The 20,577-nt window shown below is 34.0% G+C and overlaps 1 protein-coding gene across 8 annotated transcripts in view; it reads right to left on the bottom strand.

The window, feature by feature from the left end:
- The window catches only part of DYNC1I2 (dynein cytoplasmic 1 intermediate chain 2), a 47,709-nt gene extending 27,672 nt beyond the window's left edge, over nucleotides 1-20,037 (bottom strand). For 2 of the 8 annotated variants that reach the window (XM_019727421.3, XM_019727422.3), the window contains exons 1-7: nucleotides 19,872-20,031; nucleotides 19,626-19,779; nucleotides 18,450-18,566; nucleotides 14,524-14,641; nucleotides 6,617-6,634; nucleotides 5,789-5,879; nucleotides 231-290 (exon numbers count right to left, since the gene is read on the bottom strand). In XM_019727421.3, the coding sequence (XP_019582980.1) occupies nucleotides 231-290; nucleotides 5,789-5,879; nucleotides 6,617-6,634; nucleotides 14,524-14,641; nucleotides 18,450-18,557 (395 nt within the window). In that variant the 5' untranslated portion in view covers nucleotides 18,558-18,566; nucleotides 19,626-19,779; nucleotides 19,872-20,031. Of the gene's footprint in view, nucleotides 1-230; nucleotides 291-5,788; nucleotides 5,880-6,616; nucleotides 6,635-14,523; nucleotides 14,642-18,449; nucleotides 18,600-19,625; nucleotides 19,780-19,871 lie in introns of those variants that run through there. The other 6 variants (XM_019727425.3, XM_019727426.3, XM_019727423.3 and 3 more) reach the window with 5 other exon arrangements.
- Between the last annotated feature and the right edge of the window lie 540 nt (nucleotides 20,038-20,577).

The following is a 20,577-nucleotide window of genomic DNA, read 5'->3' as shown; positions in this document are numbered from 1 at the left end:
AAAAGGAATCTGGACACTTAAATAGGTAGACTTAGGGTACTTGGAAAATCACACACATAGACTATTTCTTTCACTGAATTTTAGAGGATAAATGAGGTGTCACAGTAAAATATAACTCTTTTCCTAACTATATACTGCATATTAGAAATTTAAGCAAAATAAAATTAGGACAGTTTCACAAAGAATCAAATTAATTATAAAAGAGGGAAGGTAATAAATCTATTCAATACCCCAAATCGGAATCTGAGTGAAGCTGAAGAACTGATGGATCTGTATCCCAATGCAGCGTCCTAAATGGTTGTAGGACAACCATGAAGCATTAGCAGAAAAGGCCATAAGTTAGTCAAGCAAATACACTCTATGAATAGCTAAAGTACTGTTCACAATTAAAACCCACATGTTCTAGTTAGTACCAAAAACACACCAGGTACCACTCAATGCTCTAGTGCATGCAACAAGCATAATATAGTTAAAGATGCAAACATACAACCCAGAATAGTTAAAAGACAGTATTTTCAGATTATGGGAAACTAATATTGCACAATAATGGATAAGAACAGCCAAGCACACAACAACCTAAATAATACATTATTTTTGGATGATAAGCTAGGCTATAAAAAGTTTAAAATTTAAGTTTCCTAATGAAGAAAACATTAGTAAAAACATCTTAGTTAACATGTTATAATCTTGCCCAAAGCATTAAATGTGTGCAGGAAATTGTCATATTGCTAAAGGAAATGAGTCAACACATAAGCCTTTCGGTAAGAAAGCCAAAGACTATTCCACTGGGATACAAAATAGCTAAAGTTTCCAAAATGTGACCCTTACGTAATTTATGGGTTAAGCACTGCCTTGGGCTTATATGTCATCTGCTTTAGAAAGCAGCCGAAGATTTCTGTCTCTAGGAAAAAATAGATTTTTCCCAGAAAAAAATATTTTATGTTCAAAGGATTTACCTAAACTTTTAGAGAGTATCAATCCTAAATAAATATTCAGTTGTACTTTATTTAGCCTTGTCTACTGGGTAAATACCTTACACAGGATCTTTTTCACTTAAACAAAATGTAGTCATTACTAGAACAAAAGGTACTTTATCACACTGGCATTCTTATAGGTTAGCAATACATAATTATATACAGTACCGCATGATGCTCATAGTCTTTATTAAAAAGTTAAGCATAATACGTTCAGAGCTACCATTTTGTCAAAATACGTTTCTCACTCATATTAGTTACGTACAACTAAAACTGCTATAATATTTACATACCGTGTTTCCCCGAAAATAAGACCTAGCTGGACCATCAGCTCTAATGCGTGTTCTGGAGCAAAAATTAATATAAGACCCAGCCTTATTTTACTATAATATAAAACCGGGTCTTATCTAACATAAGACTGGGTTTTATATTAATTTTTGCTTCAGAACACACATTAGAGCTGATGATCTAGCTAGGTCTTGTTTTCGGGGAGACAGGGTACAACAAATGATTTCTATACTTTATTTGCCTATACAATTTATCAACAAAAACAATCTGATGACTTGAATTAGAGGAATTCTTCATTTTAAAACTATAAACATCTTGGGACTTAAACAGTACTGTGTGTATGTAAAGAAAGAAGAGGCCACAGTGAAGATTTACTTTGTCAAAGCAATGAACAGCAACAAACTTAGGCTTTGTGAAACCAGAAGCGGTTGTATGAGAACATTTCTCTCCAAGGAATGTTCTGTCAACAGCCTTTACATTATATGAGAGCTCTAGCTGTTATCAATTACGTAGAGCTCCTTGTGGAGGATGTCATTTTAGTCTAAAATCAAGTAAAACTTTGCTGCAAAATATAGTCAGTACAGAAAACACACTGCACAACATATGGGATTACATTTATTAAAGGCATCTGTAGACATATAAAGTAAAATTCCAATATAATCCAAAAGCCTGAGAGATAAACTGGTCAAGAATGGAAAAAAGGAATAAGAGGCATGGATTTCCCAATTAAATAACAGCCACCACCTAAATTTTAGAGATAACAGAAGCGATTGAGAAAGTGAACTAGAATCCTAATGAAATGTAGCTTCCTATTCTCCCATCCAAGTACTAACCAGGCCCGACCCTGCGTAGCTTCCAAGATCAGACGAGATCGGGCGCGTTCAGGGTGGTATGGCCATAGACAAGCTTCCTATTCTCAAAGTTAGAGAAATATCACTTTTCAAGACCTTTCATTTTTTTCATAAATTACCACCAGGCCCAATAGAAATTTTTGGCATTTAGAAATAGTGATTTTGATGTATTTCGATATCATATTTGGTAATGGCTAATATATCTCTTTCCTCTCTCCTAGTATACTAATCTTAGACTATTCTGGCTATTTCACACCTCTTCATGCATTTTCCTATGATATTTCTTCTTTTTCTCTTTATTCTTTCATTACCATCATGCCTACAATTTGAGTGCATTGTTTCATTCTCAGACCCTAGTATTATTTTTCAAAGTCATATATTTAGAAATGTTATTATTTTATTGCCAATGGCACCAATTAATCAACATTAATTATCTTCCTACTATGAAATCTTGAGATGATTTAGTGGAATTCATAGTTTTCTACTCGTGTGTGTGTGTGTGTGTTTGTGTGTGTGTGTGTAATGAACATACTCAGCTCTCTACTAATGTTTAAAGTGAGTTCAAAGAAGAGAATATATGTATTAAGATTAAAAAGATATATCGCCTCATTCAAAAAGGATTTTTTTCCTGTCCTGTTAAACTTAGAAGAAACTAATTTTGCATTCATTCTCCAATAAGAACAAATACTACTAAAGATATTTAAATACCTATTTTCTTGTTTTACAACTTATCATTAAAAATCTACACTTGAAACCAAACACAAGTTAGCACACTATCATTAGACCTTTTCAATACAGTAAACAACATTCTTAATTTTTAAAAATTAAAGTATAGTTGACATACAACATCCTGAGTTTCAGGTGTACAACATAGTTATTCAACATTTACATACCTTATGAAGTGATCACTGCAATAAATCTAGTAAACATCTGTCCCTGAACAGTTATTACGATACTATTAACTATATTCCCTACCTGAACATTACATCCCCATGACTTATTTTATAACTGGAAGTTTGTACGTCTTATTCCCCTTCACCTTTTTTGCCCATTCACATTCCCCTTCTCTGTGGCAATCATCAATTTGTTCTCTACATCTATGAGTCTGTCTGTTTTGTTTGTATGCTTTGTTTTTTAGATTCCACATGCAAATGCGATTATTTGGTATGTCTTTATCAGTCTGACTTATATCACTTAGCATAATACCCTCTAAGTCCATCCATGTTGTCACAAATGGCAAGATCTTTCTTTTTTATGGCTAAGTAATATTCCACTGTGTGTGTGTGTGTGTGTGTGTGTGTGTGTGTGTGTGTGTATTACGTCTCTATTCAAGTCCTCTGCCCACTTTTTAACTGGTTTGTTTTTTGATGTTGAATTATATGTGTTCTTTATATATTTTGGATATTAAACCCTTATTGGATATATCATTTGTGACTATCTTCTCCCGTAAATCAATGACATAATCACTAGAGTAAGTTCCATGAAGGCAAGGGCCATGAACACTTTATGTGCTATAGTAACCTACATAGTATTTAACGTTAAATTGACAATTCGATGAGTATGTGTTCCATATACAAATATTTTCTTAACAGTATTTACTCCCTCTACCAATTTACTATACTCCAGTGGGTCTTTAATCTCTAGGTTCCCCAGTGAAACTCAGGACATGTTTTAATTCATATTATTAAAACCAAGTAGATGTTATATAATATTTTTTAAAGCAAACCTGCTAATATTGCATTAAAATAATCTTTCTACTTTTATTCAAAATCAAGAAAACGGGAGCTCAGAATGAACACAGTATATTATATACACAAAATAATGTACACTATCAAATAAAGAAATTTAATAAATATAATAGCTTTTTTCTATTTGGGAAAATATTTTTACTATGGTAATGTTGTAGAATGAAAAAAAAACAAAAAAACCCTTCACTTGAAATACCATTTGCTTACTAGCAAAGGAATACTAATGTATTTGTATAAAAACACAGAGGTATGAATTTAAAAAAAAATAAATTTAGCCTTAAAGATAAATGTAGACTAAATAATCTATAATACATACTATTTTATAAAGTAACATTATTACTAAAAAGAAATTTTTTTTTTAAATGATAAAGAGTTGTCATTTATCTCTATTGACAGTATTGCTTAGACTTGCAATTTTGGTTCTATATACAGAACAGTTTTGGAAAGCACATCTCAAATTCAAACTGAACCTTTTGTGCCTTCTAATTATTAACGATAACCTGATTATTCAGGAACTGATTAAAGTACTAAGTCTATGGATTATCTAGCTCCCTCACTCTTCTTTTTTCTTGCTCTGTTTTTAGATACTCATTACTTGTTTGTAACTCCAATCAGAGGGGATCAGGCACAAAAAACATAACACTTCTCAATTTATTTCTTATTAAAAGGTGTATTAAGAAGGACATGTAACTTCCTGGTCCAAAATAAGGATTCTGAATAAAGATTTTAACTAGTTATGTTTAATTTCAAAAGTCAAAAAGTATGATACTGTTAAAGACTTGTTACTGTTTTATGTGGTGAGGGAGAGAGGAAAGGAAGAAGAGGAATAAGTAATACGTTAACACTTTTCCCAATACAATCTTTAGGAAGAAACTGAAATCTTACTGAACTTTTGAAAAGCAAGAACCAACATGTGTGTAGGACCCTAAAACAAACATGAGATAGTTTTACAAGAAAGATGTGAATTCAGGAAAACTTGGCAGGAAACACTCTTCATTTTTAATTGAGGTATAACTGACACCTAACATTCTATTAATTTCAGGTGTTCAACAACATAAGGATTCCATATTGTACATACTGTGAAATAATCACCACAATAAGTCTAGTTAATATCATCACCACACACAGTTACAAATTTCTTTTTCTTGTGATGAGAACTTTTAAGATCTACTCTTAGCAACTTTCAAATATGCAATACAGTACTGTTAACTATATCACCATGCTGTACATTACATCTCCATGCCTTACTTATTTTATAACTGGAAGTGTGTACCTTTTGACCCCCCCCTTCACCCATTTTGCCCACTCTGTCCCACACCTCTGGCAACCACCAACCTGTTCTATGTATGACCTTATTTATTTTTTAAGATTCCACATATAAATGAGATCATACAGTATTTGTCTTTCTCTTATTTCACATAGGGTAATACCCTCAAGGCAGTGAAGACACTTAATGTTTCCTTAACAGTTATTCCTTATTCTTGATATTTTATGTGTTATTATTGTCTATCTTAATTAGACCTACTGAATGAATAGAACAGAATTGGGCTGTTTAACTGGATTGCTTAGATTTTCAATTACTGAATGGGGAATTAAGCACAGCAAAGAGGTTTTACACAGTTTATACCCAAAACAGTCACATAAGCAATATAAAGATTGCTTAAATAGAAAACGTTTAAATGAATTAACACCTCCATTTTCATATAAAATAATTAGCATAAAATCAGTTAACTATTCAGTACTAAGTTAATGAAGTATGACAGTTAAAACTGTAAAAATTTTCCCTCAATTTACAACAATTTCTATGCCATTTAGATTTCAAAATATTAACTAACAACATAACTATTTAGAGTTCCTCTAAAGCACTGACAGTATATGGGCATTAAATGCATTCTATCATTAAAATATTAAAAGAAAATTACTATACCTAGATCCCACCGCGCCATCTCCAGAGTCTTGGCTTCCAGCTTCACTTGGTGTGCTCACAGATTTGGAGGATGGAGACATAGGAGGAGGGACTAAATAGTGAAACAGACAGGTATCCGCTGTTACTACACGGAGAGGTTGCTCAGCTTATGACGTTTCAAAAGCAATTTAATATGAAGTAATTAACAAAAAAGAAAAAATGGCAAACCAAAAAAAACAAAAATACACGAATGAAAATGAACAGTAGAAAGAAGAGGAGAAAGACAAAATTAACAATGCATGCTGACAATTCATGCAATTTCTCTGGCAAAATGCATTTGGGCTTTATATTAAAAAAAAAAAAAAAAAGCAAGATTATAGATGGATGCATCTTCATCTCAGCCAACACCAAATGTGGGCACTAATTTTCAAAGGAGAGCATTCCTTCTCCTCTCTTTAACTTCTCACTTTTAAGATGACCAGATTATAAATATTATTTATAACTGCTGTCAAAATCAAAACTCTGAAGTATGCTTCAAAAGTCATTTGACTCTCAGGTTTTCAGACATTTATTTTTTAATGTTAATTTTTGTCTAACAATTTTTTGTTTCAAATATAAACATCTTAAATTATTTAATTTTTCCTCCACCAAAAAAAAAAAATGGGGTGGGGGGCAATTCAGAGAAATGACTTGCTAAAGGAATGGCTCCTTTAAAATTTCCGTTAGTTTCCAGCAATTTGGGTGAAAAATGCAAACAGGCCATAAAACAGCATGCATTCTGGACATGATGCATAACATAAAGTGATGCATGCAACTGAAACAAGGCAAGACTTATGGTAACTTCCTTACCCCAGTATTCAGAAAAAACTGAAGTGTACAGACAAAGATACAGACACCCAAAATATTCTTAATCCCTTCTTATAGAAAAATACACATTTTTCATAGTATATAAAACAAACAGCAAATGCTTTCCCTTAATTTGTTAATTTTAACATTCTATACCAACAGTTGAACGTGCATATTTCATGCTATTACATTTGTAAAACTTGATTACCATTGCAGAGAGTATAGGAGGATCATCACTGCCATCTTCTGGTTAAATTTTACCATAATTGTCCCCAAGCCCAACTATCTTTTTAAAGTAATTTTTCCATGTACAGTATTAAGTGACTAATACTTTTATGTTGAGCTGCAAGCCCTTCTTTTAATAGTCTACTCAAAAGAAGGTAAGTTCCCAGTTATATAGGAACTAAATACGTATTTAATTAAAAATACGTGTTTTTGAAATTGTCACATTCACTAAACCCTTAAAATTACGTTTAAATATTTATACATGCTGCAGTAGAAATAGTGGGTTTGCTAATCTCACGAAATGTACAAGGTTTGTATGATGAATTACATCTTAAACATAGGTACACAACTGATCATTCTTATTTTTTCAGTGGCAAATTCTATTGGTCATCAGTAAGATTAGAAAACAAAAAATCATAGCTACAATGTTTCCTTAGATACTGTAGTTATTACGTAAATTCCAAAGAACTATAAAAACATAATCAAATGTTTCTAATTCTGTGATTAAATCTCTCAGAAACATGACTAACCCAGATTGCCTTCATACAGTTCACGGTGGATGGCACTGTGCTAGGTGCTCATGTATAACTCAAAGGAGCTCAAAATGACTTATATCTAAAGTAAAAGAATAGTAATATCCCCCAACCTCTCTTAGGTTACGTTTCCTCATCTTTTTGTCTATCTCTCACTGTGAAGCTTCCCTTAGTCTAAGTTCCTAATGTATAGGAATAAAGAGTAATATCTAACAGTGGTTTGCCTACTGTGCTATAAGCATAAATACGTGTTATTCATATTAAAGATTTTCAAAGAAGAAAACCCGTATTCTTTAAATTATATGCTTAACTTCACGCTTAGGAAATAATTTTTCTAAGTAACCTATTAGGAAGATTGTAGGGAAATAGTAATATTCCTCTCAATCTAATGATTTGTGATGAACTATAAAATTATTTTCCAGTTTAATATATTTTTTCCCCTTTCTGGTGACTTCAAGTATCAATGACTCCACTCAACAGTATCTGACTTGGTTAAGACCATATTAAAAAGAAATGTTACCCCAAATTCTTTATGGAAACATGTTAAATAGTAATTACACATACATAAATAAATATACTAGCCAATTCTGAAATAAAAGTTTCAGAAATAAAAACAAAATCACGGGGGTGATGCTACCAAAATATCACAATTTCTCAGCCAGAAGCAAAGTAAATCACCATAACTTCAAATTTGTAATTAGATAAAAATCTCTATCCCAGAACTATATTCTCTCTGTCAGAAAATAGTTTTCAAGTCAAATGATGAAGAGGACTTATTAAGGGTTCAACTTTATCTTGCCATAATAAATAATGTATACCACAGAAGGAACAAACATAAATAAAATAAAATTACTATTACTGAAAAATGAGAATGTCAATAGGAAAAAAAGGGAATGATATCATCATTTGCTGACTATCATATTTTAACTCAATTAGTCTAGAAAAATCAAAGAATAGTGTAATTGCATAATAAGGCAATGCCAGTATACTCCTGGACTCCAACAAATGACCCCTGAGAACAAATACAAGCATGCATTCAGGGAGATTTAAAAAACTAAACAACTCACTGCCTCTCAAATCTCAGAAGAGACTCAATTCCAGAATTCATTTTTAAAGATGATTTAAGAGTCCAATCAGCTTTGAAAATAACATAAGCTACTAATAATTAGCTTTTGCCAAATATGTAAAATATGATGTGCTTAGTAAGAACAGTGATTCAGTCGGATTACCTTACTCCACACTTCTGTAAATAAAATAGCCTAAAACAGGCCTTCAATGGTACAAAATAAAAGATTTAATATTAACATATGTGAGTAAATAAATTTAAGTTTCTTAGAAGTTTAGAGCAAAGATACCTATTTTCCTTCTTTGAGAACCGAAGGAGAAATATAAACTGAAAACCAAATCTATACCACATTCATTGATTGATCATGTAAGTAATACTGACAGGCTGTGACTCCTAATGCTCTAGGACAAAAAGCCAATTGAGAAGGCCTTTCCTGCCACCTTAGATTTTGGCCTTCAACAGATATAAAACTAACATTGCTGCCTTTTGGTCTGTGAAGAAACAACTAGAATATTTTTTAAGCACAAAGGACTTGGGAATGCACCTAGATTTAGAATTAGAATTAAATTTGAGTCAACGATTCAGAACTACACAGAAGTCTCAGAGATGAAGGATGGTACATAGCCCAATTATTTTTCAAGTAGAAGAAAGCCTCTGTCAAGAAGGGGCTTTGCCAGAAAGAAAGGCCTAGAAAGGCGGACAGTCAAGAATGCAAGGAATGGAAGTGTTGGTAGAAAACAGTGAAGTGGACGGAATGAGCTTCAGAGATAACTGCAAAGTTGTGAGGTCACTTCTATGATACTTAGTATTCAAACATAGACTGTGTTACAATAACGCCTCCTTGTGGATACAAGTGCTGCCAGCTGGGAATATCAATATTTAAAATAATTTTATACCTTACTCTTTTTGTCCTGAAAGATGTTGCTTTAAACCTTAACTCTCTGAAATACGATTAATTTCTCCCTTTTCTATGTCCCTTTTTCCTGATAATGAAGTTTCTCCTCCACTAATCTCCAGAGCATCACATAAATTTTTTAAAGAAATTAATAAAAATAAAATTTTATAGTATTAAAGTACTATAAGAACTATTTGTTAAAATTAGATTAAAAATGACTTGAAAAATGACCTGGTACATGGAAAGCATTCTATCTAACAATCAAATTTAAAATATTGAAAATTTACAAGGAGAGAGGGAGGGAAAAAATGAAGCAATACATATTTTGACTAGTAAATTTCTTGTTTTTTCCTAATAAAGAAAATCCAGATAATAAACTATCACATTAATCAAAGTACTCTACCAAATTGATATGACTCAGGCTACAGAGTAATTGACAATATGTTTTCTCTCTTTTCAAGATAGTGAAAAGAGTAGTTACACATACAAAAAAATTCACTTTATTTTTTTCAATCATCAATGTTTAGAACTCCAAATTTGATACATGTCTTGAATGTTGTGTCTGAAATTAACTTTCCTAAGACTGGCCTCTTAATTGTTAAAAAAAAAAAAAAAAAAATCAAGTCATACCTCTTTTATGAAGTATTCAAATTTGTTTCCACTATGCATTTTCCTAAAATTTAAACAATAAGATCTTGTTGTTGCTTTTAAAGTAGAATGGCTTTGGGCCGGCCCGGTGGCTCAGGCAGTTAGAGCTCCATGCTCCTAACGCCGAAGGCTGCAGGTTCGATTCCCACATGGGCCAGTGGGCTCTCAACCACAAGGTTGCCAGTTCAATTCTTCGAGTCCCGCAAGGGATGGTGGGCAGCACCACCTGCAACTAAGATTGAACACAGCACCTTGAGCTGAAGCTGTCACTGAGCTCCCAGATGGCTCAGTTGGTTGGAGTGTGTCCTCTCAACCACAACGTTGCCGGTTCAACTCCCGCAAGGGATGGTGGGCTGCGCCCCCTGCAACTAACAACGGCAACTGGACCTGGAGCTGAGCTGCGCCCTCCACAACTAAGACTGAAAGGACAACAACTTAAAGCTGAACGGCACCTCCACAACTAAGATTGAAAGGACAACAACTTGACTTGGAAAAGGATACTCAAGAACTCTCTTGAGTTCTCACATGGAGAGAACTCAGCCCTCCCACTAACAACCAACACCAACTTGCCAGCCATAGGAAAGAGCCCCCTTGAAAGCAAATCCTCTAGCCCAAGTCAAGACTTCATATGACTACAACTCTGACTAACATCTTGACTTCTACCTCATTAGAGACCCTGGACCAGAACCACTTGGCTAAGCCACTACTAAATTCCTGACTGGCAGAAATTGTGAGATAATAAATGTTTATTATTAAAAAACAAAAACAAAAAAAAACCTGATACAAGAAGAAACAGAAAACTTGAATTGACTATAACCATAAAAAATAAACAACAAAATATCTTAAAATGGTTAAAAAACAAAACAAAAAAACCCCTGCTCTCCACTACCCCCTGGGGGGTAAGTGCCATAATCCCAGGCAGCTTTACAGTTCAATTTAATCAAGTTTTTAAGGAACAGGTAATACCTATCTTTTACAAGTTGTTCTATAAAATAGCAAAAGGGAAAGCTATCTGATTTATTTTAAAACCATAACCAGATGGCCACTGAACATGGTCAGTACAAGAAAATCACAGGCAAATTTCATTTATTACTACATATACAAAAATCCTGAATAAAACATTAACTAATCTATTTTACAAATACACAAAAAAACCTCACCTGCCACCCCTGGAGGTGATTATTAGTAATTAAAGTGAAAAAAATTAAGCATCTCCTGTTTTTTCTAATAGGAAATACCTTTAAAGTAACCAAATAGCCCTAGTTATGGAGGGGAAGCTCCCCTTTACAGAAGAACTTCAGCCAATAAATAAATATAGAAGAAATGATGAAATTGCAAAAATAATTCTGCAACTTCTAATTAAGACTGATTTAGATAACGATCATCAGTAAGTATTAAAACTATTTGGTGAAAAGTTGATGGAGAAATAAATATTCATACGGTGCCAAAGTATCACCTCCAGATATTACTTCCTAATTGCAAGAAGAAAAAACATGTAACTATGATATGGAAACCTGGTTATCATAATCGTACCCCAGTAATCAATCTTGGTATCACTAAAAGCTCAACATCCAGACATATATGCTACTGATGTGATGCAACATAAAGTACATAGCTTCCTCTGTGAGACATTCTTTCCAAAAGATGTTCAACCTGAAGCTAATCAAGGTTTATGCTCTAATTTCCAGTTAAGAGGAAATCAAAGGAGAAATAAAGCTAAATGTGAGAAAATCATCAGAAGGTGGGCTCTTCTAGAGACCAGTTGGCCCACTCTCTTTAACAAGTCACTAACTTGGGTCAAAAAGTAGTGCGTGTGTAGAAGATCTTCTAGATTTAGAAAGACTGAGAACATGTACTAAATGCAGTGTATGGTGCAGCAAGATTTTGGGGGAAACTTAAGCTAAATTTTTTTGAGGGAAAGAAAAACGTTTATGAAGCTAGGGCTATTTTGAAAAAAGAGAAAAGGAGAGGGTGACTTTCTATATCAGAAACTAGGATATAACACAGCCATAGGATTTAAACTGTGGGTTAACACTATAAAATCAGACAAATAGATCAACAGTGAAAATACAGAGCCCAAAAATGCCCGTAAGTATATGGGAACTGATTATATGGCAAAGTTGGCACCAGGTATCAGTGGAGGAAAAGATGGACTATATAATAAACAGTTTTGAGAAAATCAGCTAACGATATAGAGAAAAATTAGCTTAGATCCCTATCTCATACTATATTTAAAAATGTGACCCAAATATCTAAAGGTAAAGGCTAAAACTATAAAACCTAACAGAAAAATGTAAAATAATGTATTTATTTCTTCAAAGTAGGAAAGGAATTTTTTTTTAAGAAAACCAAAAAGCACAGAAAAAGTTGTAATTGGTAGATTTGACTATATCAAAGTGAAGGATTTGAACAAATCAAAATGAAGGATTCTGTTCAATGAAGGATACTATAAACAGAGTTAACAGGTAATAGACTGTGAGAAGGTATTTTTGAAAAGCCTAAAACATAGAAGTCCTCTCAAAAATATACAAGTAACTCCTACAAGTCAGCAAGATAAAGAACCCCAATGGTAAGGGGGAAAAGAACATAAATATGGAATTCATTGAGGGAAAAATCTGAATACTTAATAGATATATGAAGAAATGGTCAACCTTGCTGTAATCAGATAAATGAATATTAAAACATTTTGGCATTACACACAATCAAGTTGACAAAAATTAGAAAGTTGGATAAAATTGGATCATATCAAGTAATAATGTGAATATGGTGAAACAGTTCCTTTCTCATGCACTGGTAGTGGGAGGGTAAACTTGAGAGTGGTATGCAGAACTTAATCGATTTAAGTAATCCTACACACAATAACACAGCAAGTCAATTCTTGGGCATTCACCCCACAGAAACTCTTCTACAGTCCTTAAGGGAAAGATTATATTCTTTGCAGTGTTGTTTGTGACAGCAAAGCAAAGAGATAGAAGCAATCTAAGTGCCTATCACTTGGCAACAGGTAAGTAAAATATGGCGCAGTATATGACAGAATATTGTGCATGAGTCAGAAATCAATAACTAGATTTGTATACAGCAACATGGATAGATCTCAAATATAATACTGCCTGACAGGAAAAAAATAAACAGAATGAGACATACTGCACAATGTCATTTATGTATATAAAACAACACACATATATAAAAACCTTGAAAAATGTAAACACATGTAGGACAGATCAAAAGGGCGTAAGTTAAAAATGCAAGAGTAAGTATTTAATGTAAGACTGGAAAGAAGAATGAAATTGGAGATGGGGAATAAGGGAAAAACACACACAAACACATATACACAACTAAAGAATGATCTTTCAAGAATTGAGGATGGAGGTGGGCTATGAATTAAGAAATAGGAGCAAGTGAATTCAGTGAAACTGATGTCCTGAAAAGAACAGAAAAGGAAAAAAATCCTACAGGAGTAAAACAAAAGCCAAAGGCTTGGAAAAAATAATCACTCGAAGACTTATACAACTAACAAGCAACTTGGTATTTTTTTAAAACGAGATAATAGTGTTCTGACTCATTTAGTTTTAAAACTGCAATATGCAACATAAGCTTACTAAATAAAGATATAAAAATTAATATATTTCAATCTTCAAACTCTACCAATAAAGAAAAGGCAAATGAACTGAAAGAAATAACAAGACGACCATAAGAATAACGAGATTTTTCATTTTGAAACCTTTTAGAAATAAGGACAGCTCTAAGGACAGTCATGTTGCAGTTTCACAACAGGGATACAGCAGTTACCATCTCTAGTATTTGTTCCCTGCACTAGACAGAATTAGCCCACAAGCTACCCCTGAAATTTTAGGTTCCTAAAGGACAACAGCCATGTCAAACTAAAGTACAATGTAACAACACCCAGCTCAAAATTGTTTTAAGTAAACATATTTAATGCTTTCGGATATGAACCTGTCTTCAATATCTCTACTATTTCAGCTTTTTGGTCTAGCACTGCTATCAAAATGAAGTAACACAAAAAAAGAATAGGATTAAGTCAATCACTGTCAAAATTAGCTACCAATATTATTTCCATATTAGTATTGAAAGCAGAAGGCCATAAGCTTCTCGTTCCCCTCCTACACCTTTGAACACTAATATACTTTTAGAACTTTGGTTGATTATACCTGTCTAACCTACAGACAGGAAAATAGAGTTAAGATCAGGAATCAGTCATCTTTGAGCTTAATACAGTATGCAGAGAAAACTTGTTCAACAAATATTTGTTGAAATAAATTACTGATTTAACAAGAAAAGTAAACTGGTGGTTCAGTATATGTTAATAAACATAATCTTGCAGCTCTTTTGAACAAACAAAATAACCATGTATTAGCACATATGAAAACAGACAATTCCAAATAAATTATAAGGTTAATAATATTTAAGAGACACAAATAGGAAAAATATGTAAATTTATTAAGTGAACTAACTTATCCAGGTACATCTGAGCTGAACAGATAATACATCTATCTCTTATAAATGGATATATTCTTATCCTTACCAATGGGGGATTCTGGAGTTAGCCCCATGCTTTGAAGCAATGCTTCAGCTTCTCTTCTCTTTTTTTCAAGATCTGATTCTTCTTGCACAGGAGCAACTGCTTCCTTCTTCTGATCAGTCTAAATTTTTTAAGTTAAAAACGTAAGTTTATGTATAGTATGCAATATTTGCAAAAAATGTATTAAAAATGTGCTAACACTGTATACTTTTAGGGGTAGACTTAGTTTTGAATACACATAGTCCTTAAATGAAAATCTTTCATAACAGAGTTCTAATAAGTAATCTCCAAACTACAGGTATGTACTAAATTGATCCATTTTTGTATGTAATCAAAGAGTTCCCACAAAAATTTTCCCAACAGATAAATTCTAAAAGTATTGTCAACTTGTAATTATCTACAGTTTTCAATTGCTATCCAGAGTCAGGAATTTTGTGCCCCAATGGCACAAAATCTTAGATATAAATATTATAACTCTATGAAAAAAATGGAATTATTTAAAAGATAACAATTTTAAGTTAACAGGCAATTCAATTTGTTGAAAAAGTACGAGTACCTCAAACTTCTATAGGCAGTTTCATTGTATTTATGCAACTTTAGGTAAGGATGCTTGTCACAAATGCATCTAGACAAAAGTATTTTCATTTTATAAACTATAGGTTTTATTTTTATGATAAAAACATGGTTGGGTTTGGTAAAATTCACTTTTGCATAGCACAAAACATTTTTTTATTTTATTTTATTTATTTATTTATTTATTTATTTATTTATTTAATTAAATTTATTGGGGTGACAATTGTTAGTAAAATTACATAGATTTCAGGTGCACAATTCTGTATTACATCATCTATAAATCCCATTGTGTGTTCACCACCCAGAGTCAGTTCTCCTTCCATCACCATATATTCGATCCCCCTTACCCTCATCTCCCACCCCCCACTCCCCACCCCCCCTTACCCTCTGGCAACCACTAATCTATTGTCTGTGTCTATGAGTTTCTGTTTCTCATTTGTTTGTCTTGTTCTTTTGTTGTTTTTGGTTTATATACCACATATCAGTGAAATCACAAAACATTTTAAAATGGAATTCTTGCCAGCTTTTATTTTAGCCATTTAGTGTTAGCAAAATCTTCCAGTTAAACTAGATGAGCATCAATACTCTCAGATCATCCCAAACATCCCAAGTGAAATTTAAGCCTTCAAGGAAAGTTTCATATATATAGTAGTCCCACCTTATCTGCAGATTTGCTGTCCGTGACTTTAGTTACCTATGGTCAATCTCAGCCTGAAACTATTCAGTGGAAATTTTCAGAAATAAATAATCTGTACATTTTAAAGTGCATGCTGTTGTGAGTATCGTGAGGAAATCTCTGTCCCACTACGGCCAGCCTAGGATGTGACTGACCCCTTTGTCCAGCATATTAATGCTGTATATGATACCCGCCCATAAGTCACTTAGCAGCCATCTAGATTATCAGATCAATTATCGTGGTATTACAGTGCGTGTATTCATGGAATCCTTATTTTACTTAATAATGCCCCAAAGCCGAAGATATAGGATATGCCAAAGAGAAGCCATAAAGTGTATCCTTTAAGTGAAAAGGTGAAAATTCTTGACTTAATAAGAAAAAGAAATTGTATGCTGAGGTTGCTAAGATCTATGGTAAGAATATTCTATCCGTGTAATTGTAAAGAGGGAAAAATAAATTTATGCTAGCTTGCTGAGAGACCACATTCACATAACTTTTATTACAGTACATTATAATTTTTCCATTTCATTACAGTCATGTGCTACATAACATTTTGGTCAACGATGGACTAGAAATACGGCGGTTGCCCCATAAGATTATAAGGGAGCTGAAAAATTCCTATCACCTAGTGATGTTGTAGCACAACACATTGCTCACGTGTTTGTGCGATGCTGGTGTAAATAAAGATACCAGTTGTATAAATGGATAGCACATACAATTATGGACAGTACTTAATATTTGATAATAATAAATGACTATTATTGCTTTATATATTTACCATACTATACTTTAACATCATTTTAGAGTGTACTCTTTCTATTTATAAAAAATAAATGTGCCGTAAAACAGCACACATAACAGTTATGCCAGCAGCAGCCACATATGTGTACATCTCATTTCCCATGTGTTTACACGTATGTACCACGCTGATTTAATGTCATATTGTTTTGTAAGTAACATGCTGTACAGGTTTGTAGTCTTAGGAGCAACAGGCTACACCATATAACCTTTGTAGCCTAGGTGGGTAGTAGGCTATATCATCTAATGTGTGTAAGTACACATTCTGTGATGTTCATACAATGAAATCACCTAATGACACATTTTTCAGAACACATTCATCTCAAAACACATACATGTCATTAAGTGGTGCATAATGGTATTATTGTTTTTAATCTCTTACTGTGCCAAATGTATAAATTAACCTTTATCATAGGTATGTATGTACAAGAAAAAACATGGTATATATAGGGTTTGATACTAGCCGTGATTTCAGGCATCTACCGGAGGTCTTGGGAACATATCCTTTGCAGATAAGGAGGGACTACTGTGCATCTTAAATGCCTATTCTGACTGAACAACTATTACTCACACAACTATCTGCAGTGAATTTCATTAGTCATGATATTCTATGATACCATTTTAACTTAAGAAAACGCATCAGAAATTTTCATCAAAATAGCCAAGAAGACTATACTATCAAATTGACAGTTTATCTATACATAAGAATATATTTGTAAACTCGTTGTTTAATACTATTATCTCTTGTAATGTTTTATAAACTTTAAATTAGATATAAACCATGCAACAGAAAATCCTTAGAGGTCACTTATGGCCATCCTTATAAAACAAAAATTAAATTTGCTCTCAACACTGAAGGGTTTAAGGCTATAGATATTACATTGTAACGGTTCTCCAAGTCTGACTTATGCTTCTACCAGTTAGCTTTTAATGAAATAACTTAAAGCTCCAAACCTCTTATAATAATGTATCACAGAAAGAGTCAGAATAAACCAGAAAAGTCTTTAATTACAGGCCTTTACGGCGTCATACCAATGCTGCACATAAATCTTATCTTTGATTTTTCTTTTTTCCTAAGAGATTTCTACAAGTTTTGGCTATTGTTTAAGCTATCACATAGAAAAACTGGATACTAATGTCACACTTAGGACAAATTCTCTTACACTGGCCATTCAAAACATCTGTGATGAAAGTACACAAATCTGTCTAGAAAGTTTCTGTATGGATAAATGTACCTTTCAACATAGGAGCAAGTAAAATATCTCCAGCTCATGGTTAATGTATACTTCCTGTACATGAGTAAATAAATGGTAATAACAAAAATCAGAAGACATAAATTACCTGGTCCACCTTTATGATGCCATCAAACCCATTACTTGGTTAAATTATTTCAAAGACTAACTCATGATAAAGAAAATAACAAATCACCTCATCAATTAAATACTCTATTACATATTTCTGTCATTAATACTACCTACTCTGACAAATTATTAGCAGTTCAGACTAATTAAAATATTAAGATAAGTTCAAAATCCAAACTAAGTTATGACATACATATGCCACATTTTATGAACAGATGCCCCTTTATATAATAAACATATTCCTAAAAGACTAAATATGTAAATTGATCTTTTATAAATATAGAAATACATCAATCTATATGAAATATTTTTATTCAGTAAAAACATCATAGTTTAACTTACTATTTTGTCATTTTCAAATACCTGGCTTCTTTAAAATAAGAATCACCTATAGTGCTATAATTTGCAGTCGCAACTGCTGGATATTTTAACTATTCTGGAAGTACTATACACAGGTATAAGTACTTGAAATAAAATTCAATTACTTTATATTAAACTTATTTTTTTAAAATCAAACATACTTCCTTTTTTTTCCTTTCTTCTTCTTTTCTCTTCTTTTCCTCTCTGATTTGGGCCAACCGCTGCTTCTTTCGTTCCAACTCTGCCTTTAATTCACTTTTGTCCGACATGTTTGTGACCTTAAGAAGCATATAAACATTCAGAATCACCATTACATTGGTAAAAGCAGCGCTCTTAAAAATTTTGTCTTCAAGAAGAGAATCGTCTCAAGAGGCTATGAAGTTCAATGCTATGTAAAGAGAATACATAAGCTGTAATTTTTAAATAATGGAAGCATATCAATTACTAAGACTTGAAAAACAAACGTTTATAATAGATATTATTTAGAGTTGAGCACAGTAGCTAGCACATAGCTTTTTAATGTTCACACGCCCAAATGTAACATGTCTCTGGCTCTTAAAACAAAAGACACTGGTTCGCATTAAGAACCTTAACTTAGGTTATACCATACAGATCAAATCTATTACCAGAGTTTTGTATTCATTCCTCGCAATCTGATAAAAACAATATGCGGTCGGACACAAAATTCCTGTCAATTCTAAAAGAGCCATGTACTAGTAATACTGTGCACAAACGAAACACAGAAATAACCATCATTTGCTATCAAATATACTTAAAGTAAATATACTTTTAGTCAAAGCCCAGTAACAAAGTTTGACCGGCTTAACTATTATACAGACAGCTGACCAGCCCGCTCATCCTCACAGAAGGCGGAGCCTCAATGACTGACACATTCACTTTCTTAAAACTCCCAGGAAGGGAACGTCCCTGGAATTTTGTGATACAACCTCCGCGTTCGGGTACTTTCCAACACACAAACAGTGAAGGAAAACGCAATGCAAGTAGTACTGATTTCTATGTATAAAATGGAGCAAGGCGATAAGGAGGCACTCCTCCCCTGGCGTCACGGCCAAGAGGGCGCCGACCAGCACAGTGCGTCCAGGGGAGGGGCCGCTGGGCGCCCGACCAGTCTTGAGGCTCTTCGAACCACCTCCAGAGGGTCAAGAAGGGAACTCATCGCCCTGGCCTTCCTGAGTCACCACATCTCACTCTCCCGGCCTCCCTTCCCGGAGCCAGGCCTGGCGGCAATGTCAGTAGGAACTCCCAAGCCGCCCTTTTGAGTCCTAACCTGAGACACAGCAGACAGGCGGGCCTGGAGGAAAGAACAGTCAACCCACCTGTCAGGTGGCGGGATGAGGAAGAGTCCTCCCGCCTGCAAGTTCCCGGTACCGTCCCTTTCGTTCACTCCCAACACCAACAGTCGCCGCTACTAAGCTCCTCGGCTTCCCGGAGCACACAAAGAGGGATGGGCGGCGGCTGCTACGGCGAGAGCTTAGAGACAAAAGGCTTCATCAGAACGAGGTCGCTCCCAGGAAGAAGGGGTGGGGCCCTGCTGCCGGGAATGTAGCCCCTCCGAGACTTACCTGTGTAAAACAGAATCGAAGAGATGAGACAAAAGAAGACAGCCGGCCCGGGGAACCGAAGTGTTTCCGCTTTGCCAAACAGTGGGAGATTATTGCTAATATCCTCTGGATGGTAAGCAACCTGCACACTGCATACGCTGCACGGTAGACACGACCCAGCAAAACTACAAGCCCCAGCTCCAAGGAAAACCTACGTGCGGCGAGCAGTGCATTCTGGGAGTTGTGGTCAATAGTACTCGCAAACTATGCTGGGACATGTAGTTTCATAGTCTTGTGCTTCCCGACTTGGAGGCCTTCTTCCTTCAAAACTCCAGTGGGAAGCTTCCAGCACTTCTGTTTTCCGTTTTTTGATCGGTGTTGACAATGGTGTACATTACATCTTAAAATCTTCGACTCACCATTGGACCACCATTTTAAACAGGTGGTGACTCTATATATTGCACTGCACATTTTGGTAAAGAATACTTTTTAGGGTATATTTACCAGTTTTTAAAAAAAATTACTTGTATGGGTGGCCGGTTAGATCAGTTGGTTAGAGCGTGGTGCTAATAACACCAAGATTGCCTGTTTGAGCCCGAATGGGCTACTGTGAGCTGTGCCCTCCTTAAAAAAAAAAAAAAAAAAATTATAGAGGTTTCATGTGGCATCTTAGGCAAAAATCTAAATTTTGAAAATGTAGTGTAAACCCATTCTGTCAAAAAATGTG

Source organism: Rhinolophus sinicus, chromosome 17 (genome assembly GCF_057876585.1).
Source record: "Rhinolophus sinicus isolate RSI-liver-muscle chromosome 17, RSI-T2T, whole genome shotgun sequence".
NCBI lineage: Eukaryota > Metazoa > Chordata > Mammalia > Chiroptera > Rhinolophidae > Rhinolophus > Rhinolophus sinicus.
This window is presented reverse-complemented; position numbering and strand designations above follow the sequence as displayed.